General features: G+C 40.9%; 1 protein-coding gene across 1 annotated transcript in view; it reads left to right on the top strand.

Annotated features, from left to right (window-relative positions):
• PSMD14 (proteasome 26S subunit, non-ATPase 14) overlaps positions 1 to 13,256 on the top strand; it is a 78,572-nt gene that overhangs the window by 32,206 nt on the left and 33,110 nt on the right. Inside the window, exons 3-6 of the mRNA XM_077272841.1 lie at positions 2,946 to 3,017; positions 5,053 to 5,172; positions 7,942 to 8,012; positions 11,777 to 11,927. Of these exons, the coding sequence (XP_077128956.1) occupies positions 2,946 to 3,017; positions 5,053 to 5,172; positions 7,942 to 8,012; positions 11,777 to 11,927 (414 nt within the window). The remainder of the gene's footprint in view (positions 1 to 2,945; positions 3,018 to 5,052; positions 5,173 to 7,941; positions 8,013 to 11,776; positions 11,928 to 13,256) is intronic.

Raw genomic sequence — 13,256 nt, 5'->3', positions numbered from 1 at the left:
TCTTAATTCTTTGCCTACTGCTTTGCTTTTGCACAAAGTTTTAGGGCTCATTCACATTACAGTTTTTTGGCATACGAGCGCTATCCGTGTTTTTCACAAGTGGCATTCGCACCTTTCGCAAAAACAGAAAAGAAGGCAAATTTGACATAAACTCACACAAAAATGGGCCGGACAAAGTTTTAGGCACCTTTTTCAAAATTGAGGGTAAACACCTTTGTTGCAAGCATGTGATGCTCGTTCAAACTTATCTGTGGCAAGTAACAGGTGTGGGCAGTATGAAAACCACACCTGAAACCAGATAAAAAGGGGAGAAGTTGACTCCGGGTTTGCATTGTGTGTCTGTTTGTGCCACATTAAGCATGGAGAAAAGGAAGAGTTGTTTGAACAAGCATCACATGCTTGAAACAAAGTTGTTTTACCCACGTTTTCGATTTTTGAAAGGTGCCAACAATTTTGTCTGGACAATTTTGGGGTTTTGTGTGAAACTATGTCCAATTTACCTTTTTTTTTTTTTTTTTTCTTTTTTTTTTTTCTTTTTTTCCCTCCTTTTTTTTTTTTTGTGCTGTTCAAATACACACAAAGGAAATAAACTTGTCTATAACAAAACATGTGTAACTGCAATCATTTTCTGGGAGAAATACTTAATTTTCTTGAAGCATTTCAAGGGTGCCAACACCTTTGGCCATGACTGTGTATATGTGTGTATATAATGTCACATTATGCGACATAAAAAAAATAACAATTGCAGTCATCAGAATCATATGTAATACAGAAAGCAATGTATTGGCGCAAAAAAGTATATATATATTTTCCACGGCCATACATTGCTTTTTGTATTACATAAGTTTCCGATGACCGCAATTAAGTTACATTTTTTGTGTCTCCTAATGTGATAAATACCTTTCATACATTGCATGATTTCACAAAAGATCCTGTATTTATTTCTTTAACGGAAGTTGAATAAAATCTGCGATTATAGTCTGCATTTTACTCCCTGTTCTCCAATAGAAAAAAAAACCCCTAGGTAGTAGGGAGTAGAAATGGTGGTGAGCACAGGAGAACTGAAATGACTTTCTCTGCTCTTCCCAATTACATTCTCATGATATCGTCATTATCCTGGGCTGCGAGTTAGTGGAAGCCCGGGATAAGGCGCTCCAGGTCTCCGATTGTTTCTACCTCCTGAGTGAAGGCTGTGATTATTGCCCTGCAGGCAGGTCAGTTCTCTGGCTAACACTTTTAGACAGTTAAAGGCAGATTGTAGCAGCTATACTTTTTTTTATTTTTCCAAGAGAAATCAGTCAGATCGATTTCCAAATGTCTTGTAACTGACCTTTCACCAGAAAGCAGAAGAATTTACTTTGTTCTCATTTCTCTATTTTTTTCTTTCTTTTAAAAATCTTTACATCCTATATTTTCTGTTGTGGATTTAGACTTGCACTTAAAGGTCAGTTGCAGAACAAAAAAAAATACTTTACTTCTCTAGGTGCCTGATAAATCCCTATTAAATTGGATGTCCGATAATACTTACAGGCAGTGGCATAACTAGAGAGTGCAGAATTTGGACCCGGTCCTCCACCTATATGTTGGTCAGGTGTATGGGTCCTTGTAGGATTCTAGATATTATAAAGACATGGGTGTTTGCCCCCATGTAATAATGTCCCACATCCTGGGCCCCTTCCTGGTATAATGCCCCCCATCCTGGTCCCCTACTGTTCTTATGTAGTACATTTTAAAAAGAAACCTACTATTATTATTACCTTCCTCTGCTTCCATGACATGCGGCGGCATCCTCCTCTATAGCAGACTTAGAAGACAGCAGCTGACTTCGATGGGCTGCACATGACGTCACTGTGACGCCGACGTCCGCTGCCGGCCTCCGGCTGGAAGTGTGTATTGCAGTGCAGGGAGCCGGCGAGTCTCTGCACCACAGTTGAATGTGCATCTGAGGAGGTACATCCAGGTGAAAGTGGTGTTGGCGGACACTCTTCCCACACGGTCGCGTTCACACATTCGATATTGTTACGCCCCTGCTTAAAGGTATATTACAATCTTGTTCTCTATCCTGTGTCCACATATATTTTTTTATATTTTAACTTTTATTTTAGTTCTCAAGCTTTGCTCATCCAGCATTGCCAGTTATTGCTGACAGCCTGTAGCAGCAATGTCACACACCACTACATTAATTAACTGCCGCCGCCAATAACCGGGCTCAGCGGTCTTGAGCAGTCTGTCTTACAAGACCACTGAACCAAGTGATTGGCCTAAAGGGGTCACATGTTGTAGGCGTGATGTCACCGCTGCAGCCTGTCAACAGAGATCAGCAACTACAAAAAACTGGTCAAGCCTGAGAACTTTAAAAAAAAATAAATATATATATATATATATTAACTGGATAACTCCTTTAATTTGTTTTTTTAAATTGGTTGTCATTCTTAAATAAACGACAATCAGCGCTGGGTCTTCCGAGGCTCGTTAGACATGGTTATGCTACATTAGCCCTGCAGTTAATCGGTGACCGGTTTTGAGCTGCTGCCTATGCACAGTGTACACAGAAAGCGGCCAATCAGTGGTGTGGGCGGGGTTACGCAGAGATCAGCATTTAGAGAACTTGTAGCTCTGTGGCAGAGAACTGATTTTTATCAAAACTGCAGCAAGCAGCCCAGTAAGTGGTCATTAATCTGGGTCTCTGCCCCGACATCTGGTGACTGATTCCCTTTTAGAAGGGGGCTGTCTAGGTAGTGGAAGCATAGTCCTAATAAAGCGAAGGGTAAAGGCTGTACTCCCATGCAGACGCTGAACTCCTCGCCTGTTGTTCCTCCATGCCAGGGTAAATTGTTATGGTATCACTTGGAATTACGGCAGACTTTTGTGCAGTCCTCCTTATTGTATCGTAGTGGAGTTTGTACACGACGTATTTTATTACTTACATTCTGACATCTTTTCAGGGTCCTCCTACTGATGCCCCTGCGGTGGACACAGCCGAGCAAGTGTACATTTCTTCTCTAGCATTGCTTAAAGTAAGTAAATATCTATGTGTGTTTGTCAGAATTACTTTCCTGAGCTTGTACCTTACAATGTCCATGTCTTAAAGGGGTTGTCCGCTCTTAAAACAACCCTTTCTCACTCTTAATATTTGATCCCGTTGAAATAATAACAGATATAGTCACCTCCGGCACCGTTCCAGCAGTTTTGGCACTCACGGTGTCGGGGCTCACGTGTGGCTATGACACCTGAACCGTAAACCCAATTAGCGCTGGCTTCACCGTCCCCTCCTTCATACGTATAAGTAATGAACATGGCGTGACAGCTGCGGCGGGCCGCTCACTTCCTATTGTCTCCGTCCAGAGGCGGAGACAGTGACGCCAGCTCTGATTGGGGTCAGGGGTCATAACCGCATACAAGCCCCGGGAACGCGAGTGCTGACACCCATGGAACGGTGACAGAGGCGGGTATAGGTTTTTTTTATTTTAATAGGGGCAAACGTTCAGATTGAGAAGAGGTTGTGCTAGTAATTGACAACCCCTTTTAAGCCTCCCTAAACATTAAAGTCAGCTGAAACCACCGATTTAATGGGATCAGATGCCCATCTAATATGGATGTGGACCTCGACCTCACATTTGTTCCTAGATGGATTAGCAGAGGACATAAGGATCGAGCAGTAGATCAAGCACCCGATCCTTTTGTTCCACAGGTTAAGATGTTGCCATATTAATGGCCCCATTCACTTTCCATATAATGTACTGAAAAATGGGGGAAAAAACATTTTTAAGCGAGGTTAAGTGGTGAAAACACAATTCCATCGTTGTTTTATTTTATTTTTTTTACGGCATTCATTGTACTGTGAAAAGAACCTGGTAACTTGATTCTTTAGTTCAGTGCAAATACTGTGATGTCAAATATGTGGAGTTTTTATTAACAATTTCACTAGCTCAAAAAAGATTTTTTACATTTTTTTTTTCCACCTCTGAGATTTCAATCTGTGATCATTGGATTGCTTTCAGCATACAGCAATATTTAAATAAATGATCTATTTTTATTTAATCTGAAAGCAGCATAATATAGAGGCAGAGAGCCTGATTCCAGAGATTATTCTGCACCGCTGATTAAGTGACCAGCAATGATGAGATGAAGAATTGCCGATTTAATGTCATTTTGTTTCGGAGTCGCTCCGACTTCTTCTTTGTTGTTGTCCTGAAGGAGTCAGAGTGACTCCGAAACGTGCTGACGTTTAACCAGGTATATTCTTCATCTCATCGTGGCTTGTCAGTTAATCAGCAGTGCAGAATACTTCCATCACCTGGCCATGACACATTTGTATATATTTCCTGTTATTTAAGCAATTCTAGGGGTTGTCTCACACAACCCCATTATTTGAGCACCACCACCCTTTTGATTTCTCTTTATTACTTGTATAAGACTTTACTGCACTTTTGCATTTTCTGTATCTGGCTTGATTCCAGGAATGGGTCACTTCAGCCGTATGTTTCTGTAGTTTTCAATACAATCAGTGTTTTATCAACATAAGATTATCACTCCAGGACTAGGTGTCTAATCTGTACAACCCGTCCCCCACCACTGATTGGCACCTTCCTACAATGTACACAGGAAGCAGCCAATCAAGGGTGTGGGCGGAGTTATACACACCTCAACTGTAGCACTGCTACACATACAGCAGAGAAGACTGGGATTCTATTACAACTATACTAAGCAGCCCAATAAGTTACACCTTGCTAGAATCGGGTCCTTTATTTCTACATCATGCTGCTCTCAGATTACATAGCACAATTTTGCTGATCACTTCGCTTTAAGAAGCCCATGTCATCCACTATTAAAAATGTAATTGTAAGTTGTGCACTGATATTTAAAAAAAAAAAAAAAAAAACTTTCATAAAAAGACACACTGACAGATACATAAAATGTAGTACAAATACTGCTGGTTGTAACACCCCTTTAAGGGGAGTCTTGCTACTCGGAGTTATTAAGAAATGCATTGCATGCTCCAGTTAGGCAGAAATCACATGCGTTCTGTTAATGGAACTTTTCTCATTCCAGATGCTAAAGCATGGCCGGGCCGGTGTCCCAATGGAAGTCATGGGCCTGATGCTGGGAGAATTTGTGGATGACTACACTGTCAGAGTCATTGATGTATTTGCCATGCCCCAGTCTGGAACTGTAAGTCCTCTTAATATATAAAGTGCATCTGTTTAATAGTTAATTGTATCCTGAAAGCCCCGCGGGGGAAAAAAGGTATTAATAAAAATAGAAATCTACAAATGTACTGACAGTGGCCTACAGGTACAGAGGATGGAAAGTAAACCTTAGTATTGGGCATAAGGGGAAAAAGTGTGTGTTTAATGGGGTATTCCGGTTAGAAGTGATCACCTGTTCGCAGGATTGGTAATAACTTTCAGATCGCTGTGGATTCAACTGCTAAGACCCCCCATCAATCCTGCACTTGCTGAAACGCCACTACAGCCACTCTTTGTGACTGCTGGAGAAAGTGGAGAATAGCGGTCGGCTATCTGAGCCCCTCTATTGTACTATAGTCTCCCTTTATGGCAACAATGTCTAGATAAGTAGTGATCCCACCTTTTACCAAATGCCAGAACGGGGGACTGGGACGCCTGTGCACATGCACAACCACCCCACTCCATTTATTCTCTGTGGGAGTGCCGGAGAGAGGCAATTACAGCGCTCGCCTAGCTGAAATCCAATAGGCGGTCACACCAAATATTGATTTAATTTCTCTTATCTGCATTCACTTTACATTTTTTTTAATTGGGAAAAAAAAAACTATTAACACTTCTATTTTTGAAAGCACAGTTACTATTCAGCACTTTTTTTTCCAATCCTGCCCAAAGCTGTGTGTGTATAAAAGACACCAATAGAGGGTGCTCAACAGTTTACTACACAGGATTTGTCTGTGTATCTATTTTTTCATATGTGACTGTACACGTATGTGTTTGTGTATTACACAGTCCTGGCCGATCGTGTCGGCACCCTTGAAATTGTTCCAGAAAATGAAGTATTTCTCCCAGAAATGTATTGCCATTTCAAGTTTTGTTATACATGTTTTTTTCCTTTTGTGTGTATTGAAAAAAAAAAAAAAAGCTGAGAAAAAAAATCGCAAATGTCACTTAATTTCACACAAAACCCCAAAAATGGTCCAGACCAAATTGTTGGCACCTTCAACTTAATATTTGGTTACACACCCTATGGAATAATTAGCTGCAATCATTTGCTTCCTATAACCATCAACAAGCTTCTTACACCTCTCAACTGGAATTTTGCACCACACTTCTTTTGCAAACTGCTCCAGATCTCTTATTTGAGGAGTGCCTTGTCCCCAACAGCAATTTTAAGATCTCTCCAAAGGTGTTTAATGGGATTTACATCCGAACTCCTTGCTGACAGCTTCAGAACTCTCCATCGCTTTGTTTCCATCCATTTCTGGGTGCTTCTTGAAGGATGTTTGGGGTCATTGTCCTGCTGGAAGACCCATGCTGTAGGATGCAAACCCAGCTTTCTGACACTCAAAATCCTTTGGTAATCTTCAGATTTCATGATGCCTTGGACACAGTCAAGGCACCCAGTGCCAGATGCAGCAAAACCACCTACAAAGATCTTTGAACCTCCACCATATTTGACTGTAGGTATTGTTGTTGTAGGCCTCATTCTGTTCAGTAAACAGTAGAATGATGCGTTTTACCAAACAGCTCTATCTTGCTCTCATCTGTCCACTAGATGCTTTCCTAGAAGTATTTTAGCTTGCACATGTACATTTTGAGAAGCTGCACTCTAGTTTTTTTTGTCTCTGTGTCAGCTCCTCCTGGGTCTGCATTGACACTGATGCACTCTGGACCTGCAGGTCAGCTTGAATTTCTTTAGAACTTGATTGTGGCTGCTTATCCACTATCCAGACTATCCTGCACTGCAACCTTTCATCAATTTTTCTCTGCCGTCCACGGCCAGGGAGATTAGCTACATTGCCATGGGTTGTAAACTACTTGATTTCTCCATGCTTAGTGTGGCACTCGCAATACAAAGACTGAGTCAACTCCTCCCCTTTTTTGTGGTTTTCATATTGCCCTTGTCTGTTACTTGCCACAGGTGAGCTTGAATGAGCATCACATGCTTGAAACAAAGTGTTTTACCCACAATTTTTGAAAGATGACAATAATTTTGTCCAGCCCATTTTTGGGATTGAGGGTTCTGTGCAGGATCTCATTTCTTCGCAGCCTTATTATACACACAATTGCATACACCTACTAAAATTCAGCTATGATTTATACATTGAACTCAACCAACCAATCTGCATGCAGCAAGCTCTAGTGCCAGAAATATAAGAAGAACAGCTAGTAAACTGTGTGTATATTATAAGCGCACACTTGTATACTTAAGAGCATAGATTTGTTAGCCCGAATATAAACATCCTTTCATCCTGAGACACCACGTAGTTGTTTTGCAGTATGTGCCGTTCACACCCTGACCCAAAAAGTGCTTCCCTGTAACCCATCTGAGCCTCTGTTCCTGCCTCCATCCTAGATATGTGCTGCTTGTGAACAGCCTTTTTCCATAATGCCATCGCTAATGTTTGGATTGGCCTTACTCATAACTGTGTAGGCTTTCTACAAAACTGTCATGTTTGTCACAAATTGCTCCATTTGCTAATTAACTTGATTTTAGAAGATGAATCCTGCTTCCTTTAACAGTTTTGTGTCTTGTTTTGTAACAGCGATAACCCTTTAGTAGTAGATATCTGAACAGCTTGGATTGCAACTTTCATTCCATGTTGCAAATATTGAAAGGAATTGTGCATATTCTCATTTTATGCACATTGCAAATCTTCAGAAAAAAAATAACAACAATGTCCTTTAGGAATTCTGATGGCAACGTGGGTGAAGATGTGAAATAATTGTGGAGGGGGTTTGTGTTTTGTAGGGTGTCAGCGTGGAGGCGGTGGATCCCGTGTTTCAGGCTAAAATGTTGGACATGTTGAAGCAAACCGGAAGGTAAGACCATAAGCGTATTAACACTTATAGACTCCTCAGCGATGACCATCATTTACCCCTTCCCTTCAGGTATTGGGCTAAGGAGCAGAGCCCCCATATTACCTGCCAGGTGCTGGCTCTGTTACACAGCTGGCATCTGCCTGTACCAGCAGCAGTCAAAGCTTTCTCTGATCGCTGGTGTTCATCCATTTAAATGCCTCTGTCAATGACTGATATTGGCATTTAAGTAGTGTGATTGCCATTGGCTCCCCGTGATGCGATCGCGGGGTGCCGATGGGTTATTTTGGCAGCCAATGTCCTGCTGAAGAACCCACTCCATTGCCCCCATGGCTGCCATCTTGGTTTTATCTATGAAGGGTAGGTCTTTCATGGGCTTCATCAGAGAACATCAGTCTGACTATACTTAGGCAATACAATTGTATTGCAGTAAATGATCGCACGTTCATGTCCTCTAAAAGAAAAATAAATAAAAAAAATTAAATCACTCATATTTCCCACTTTTGAAATAAAACAAAAGAAAAACTTATTTGATATTGCAGCATACATAAGTTAGATCAAAATATAAATTTAATCAAACCGTACGGAAAACAACGTAAAGAGAAAAAGAAATCGAAAGCCACCCACCCACCCCAAAACAAACAAAAGTGTTCAAAACTTCACATATACCCCAAAATGGCTTATCGATTTACATTAGGAAAAATATACATGACGTTGGTGCAGGAAACTCATCAACAGGTAGTAAACTGTATGAGTATGAAAAACGCAGCAAAGCCAGTTGTTTGTTTTTTTTTAAGCATATTCTTTACTGCCAAGATGGCAGGTTTTTTCTATAGAGAATAAAAAAGGCAAAAACGCGTGTTAACAAAGCCTTAGGGAAGGTGCACCAGGAATTTCTGCATTGTACGATCAGTGGCAAATTCCGCACCAACTTTTTCTGGATCCATTGCCGAAAATCTTCTACAGATTTCAGATCCACAATAGCAGTCATTTCCCCCTGCGGTTTTCTATCCTCAGCATGTGGCCAGTATTGTGACTAGTCTCCTCTGCTGTGCTGCTATAGTCATGCACAGATCCTCCTTGTAGTCACATACCCTTAGGCGTCAGTTTTTCACGTACATGTTCTGTCTGTGTTTTTCATCCATACTTCACACAGCCATAAAACCCGTTTTGCATGTTAGATTTTTTTTTTTAGCTCATACACACTGGCCGGAGCCATTCACTAGGAAGGGAGTCTTTGATCTGAAAATCAAATAATAACTATAGGATATGTCTGTTTTTAAGGGGGAGTTTTTATCCTTTTTTCTTTTTATGTGCATCAATGGTCTGCAAAAGAAACAAGTCTGTGTTCAGTGTTTTTTTTTTTTTTTTTTTTTTTTTGGGGGGGGGGTTTACTAACCCATCATCCACAAAAAAGTACCTTTTTTTTTTTTTTTTTTTCTTCCGATCTTGTTTGCTCAGAAAAATAGTTCATCAAAAAGTGTATAGCGCTCAGCTGCCATCTGGGTGTAATCCATGTGCTGTCCTTAACTGGGAGGCGAAACTTGGAATTTTTTTTTTTCTTTTGCATCTGAAAAGACGGATGTCACACTGATGATAGAAATCATATCCAGCACATAGGTAATTTTTTTTTCTGCAGCCTCTGGGGGGCTGCCATTTTTATTTGCTGGTGTGTAAGTGTCTGAGCGCAACACTTGTACACCGTAAGGCTATGTGCACACGTCAGGATTTTGTCAGGATTTTTCCTCAGGATTTGTAGCCAAAACCAGGAGTGGAACAATTAGAGGAAAAGTATAATAGAAACATATGCACCACTTCTGCATTTATCACCCACTCCTGGTTTTGGCTACAAAACCTGATGAAAAATCCTGACAAAATCCTGACGTGTGCACATAGCCTCAGTCCAGCAGCTGCAGGACATAGGAGATTGTGGTCAGTGTCTGACCGCATCTGTTAGGCTATGTGCACACGATGCGGATTTAGTGCGGATCCGCAGCGTTTTTTCCCGCGCAGAAACGTTGCAGATCCGCACTGTGATTTACAGTACGATGTAAATCAATGTAAAAAAAAAAAAAACCTGTGCAGATGGTGCGGAAAAATCAGTGCGGAATTGCTGCGGATTTCAAAGAAGTGCATGTCACTTTTGTGCGGAACTGCAGCTTTTCTACACCCCTCCATGATAGAAATCCGCAGTGGGAAAAACTGCAGAAAATCCGCATCAATTCCGCACAAAAACCGCACTAAATCCACATAAAAACCGCGGCAAATCCGCAGCTGTGGATTTTGTGCTAGGAGATGCGGATTTTGTGCAGAAAATTGCACCTCTTTTCTTACGTGTGCACAAAGCCTAAAGCCTCATTCAGATGTCTGTAGTGCAGGGACATCTATATGAGGCGCTAGTGCTGCACCTACAAAGTGCTTCAGTATTCCGCAATGTGCAAACTCCCAGAATGTGACGTCACATGGGATAAGATCCCGTCCACTTTTACTGCTTCGGATAACTGCCCCCCCTTCCCCCCCTAGTGTTTAAAAGTGGAAAATATAAAAAGTTTTGAACAATTTTTTTTTTTTGTATTTTAGTCCATTTAAAAAAAGTTAATTTTTTAAATAAAAATATTGATACTTTACATTCTTTCAATTGTTGGGGGGAAAAAACTTTTTTTGATGCACTCCATTTAAGTGCAATCGTGCCGCTCATTCGCTCCTGACTGAAGCATGAAAGAGCAGGCCATCGGGATACAGTAAACCCCCAGCGCTCCTATCCGTAGGTAATAAATGACACTTTTGTTGGAAAACCTTTAAGTGGATGGATTAAATTAAACAAACGTGTATAATATACATATAAAAGTAACGAGACCTTTTTAAAAGAGGGGGGGTAATAGAATACAAAGATTATATGCCGAACCAAACGGTCTCGTCTGAATCTTCATATCTTTTAGAGCGCTGTTAATTCCGCAGTGATTTACAGATATCCGCGTCGCGCCAACACAGTGAGAACGTACAAACTCTATGCAGATGCTGTCGTTTGTGGGATTTGATCCAGGACCCCAGCGCTGCAATACTGCAGTGCTAACCACTGAGCCACCATGCTGTCATTCCCACTGTCACCAGCCCGGGTGTCGCTGGTCCCGCTGCACACGCTAATGCTTGCGGTTTAGTATTGCACGTTGCGAAGATTTGCCGTCCTAGTCGGTCCTAATTGCTTTATTAGTAAACAGTCCTGTCTGGCGAATCGCCAAATGCTAATCCGGCACATCATCATCATCATCATCATCTTCTATGCAGTTTTATTCTTTACCTCTCAACAGTTGTCATGTTCGCGCTCAAAATTCTTATACTGCGAAAGAAGAGAAAAAAAAAAAAAAACCTTCAAAATTAATGTTAGCAAAAGGCTCAGCAGCTGAGCGGAACAGTGCAAATTGCTTTTTGACTGGGTTCCTAGTTGTACTGCTGGTTTAATTGATATTTAAAGAGAAGATATTTACTCAAGTGCTGAAAGGGTAAAAACTGGCTCAGGGAAGGTGTGGTAACAGGGTGAAGTACTGAAGGCACGATCTACTACCGCTAATGTGTATCCCTTAATGATAGCACTCCTTTGTCACACTTCTTCATGCTCATGCTTTCTCCTGGTGAACGTTCCTAATGGTGCCTTTTTCACACCGCTCTATTTCCTCTTTCCAGTTCTAATTTATACCCCGTGTTAGTTTAATGCCTCTTTCCATATCGCACCGTGTTTTGGGAGCCTGAGCCCGTCTTTCTCGTTCCAGGCCCGAGATGGTGGTCGGATGGTACCACAGTCACCCCGGTTTTGGTTGCTGGCTCTCCGGAGTCGATATCAACACCCAGCAGAGCTTCGAAGCCTTATCCGAACGAGCCGTAGCCGTGGTGGTCGACCCCATTCAGAGTGTAAAAGGAAAGGTAAAGTACAAGCTGTTTATTTACCAGCTCCGTCATGTAAATGTTGCATGTGTTTTTGTTGATTTTTTTTTTGCTGTAATTTTCCACATTGTTTTTTAATTTTTTTTTTTTTTTTCAACGTTTCGGTGTGTAATTAAAACAATGCCTTCTTCCGAAGAGCCGTGTTTGTCCGTGCTTGAAATGGCTCATGTAGCATGAATGAGCCGTCTCCTGCTCCCTTTTGGTTAATCGGACACTAATGACATGTTGTGGTTTTTTTTATTTTTATTATTATTATTATTATTATTATTATTATTATTATTATTATTTTTTTAAATAAAATGTTAGAAAACTATTAAGGATTACCGGGTTGTTTCTCAATCCAATCGGGCTGTAGATTCTCCCCTAAATATCCCGGCACAAACCCTTCCACTATGAAGGCTTTAGTCTACAAGACCGTGTCCCCAGCACCCCTTATTTTTTCCTTTTTTTTTTTTTTTTCCGTCAGAAGGAACCAATGAATAATTTCAATACGTCTACTGCCTTTGAAAAGAAATTTACTTGCAAAACGTATCGGGTTGTAGTTGTCCTTTGTTTAAGTCTCTTTTGTTCTTGTTTGGTTTCCTTTTTGCTTTTTTTTTTTCCTTTTTTCCTTTTTTTTTTTTTTTTATTATTTCGCTTCTGCCCCATATGCCATTTTCCTATTTCCTGCCTCGTGACAGCAGGGTGCAGGTCTATTATCACCTTCACAGAGCTGTCTGCAAATGTGAGAGGCAATTCGATTTTGCTCAGCCACAGGGAGAGTGGATTAGAAAAAAAAAAAAATAGAAAAAAAAAAATTAAAAAAAACTCCGAAGCTCCTGAAATTGTCTGGAATGGTTTACTGCTTTAAGACGCTGCTGGGGTGTCTTGTTGGAACATGTCACTTCCATTGTAATGTAAAATAATAGATATGATCAAATGATCGCAATGCATTATTAGAGAAGTTTGCCTTCTCCTTAAAATAGCCCGTCATTATGGAGCTCGCTAAACATCGCGCTCCGCAGCGCAAGCACCAACACTTTTTTTCTGTTTTGGGGGGAGGGGGTAAGGTATATGATACATAGAAGCTGTTCATTGGCATATTTCACGGGGGGAACGAAAAACATTTATTTCACAAGTTGACATAAGTTTTAATTGCTGTGAATGTAGTATATTACCCGAGAAATAATTGCTTTTTGGTGGGGTGGGGGTAAACTGAATGTCTTGAATGACTGGGCCCTAATTAGCTAATAAACTAATTGGTTCAGCAATGTTTAATTAGCAAACATATTGGATCGCTGTCTGGGGTAATTTGGGACTGCTAATGTT

Source organism: Ranitomeya variabilis, chromosome 7 (assembly GCF_051348905.1).
Source record: "Ranitomeya variabilis isolate aRanVar5 chromosome 7, aRanVar5.hap1, whole genome shotgun sequence".
Classification (NCBI taxonomy): domain Eukaryota; kingdom Metazoa; phylum Chordata; class Amphibia; order Anura; family Dendrobatidae; genus Ranitomeya; species Ranitomeya variabilis.
This window is presented reverse-complemented; position numbering and strand designations above follow the sequence as displayed.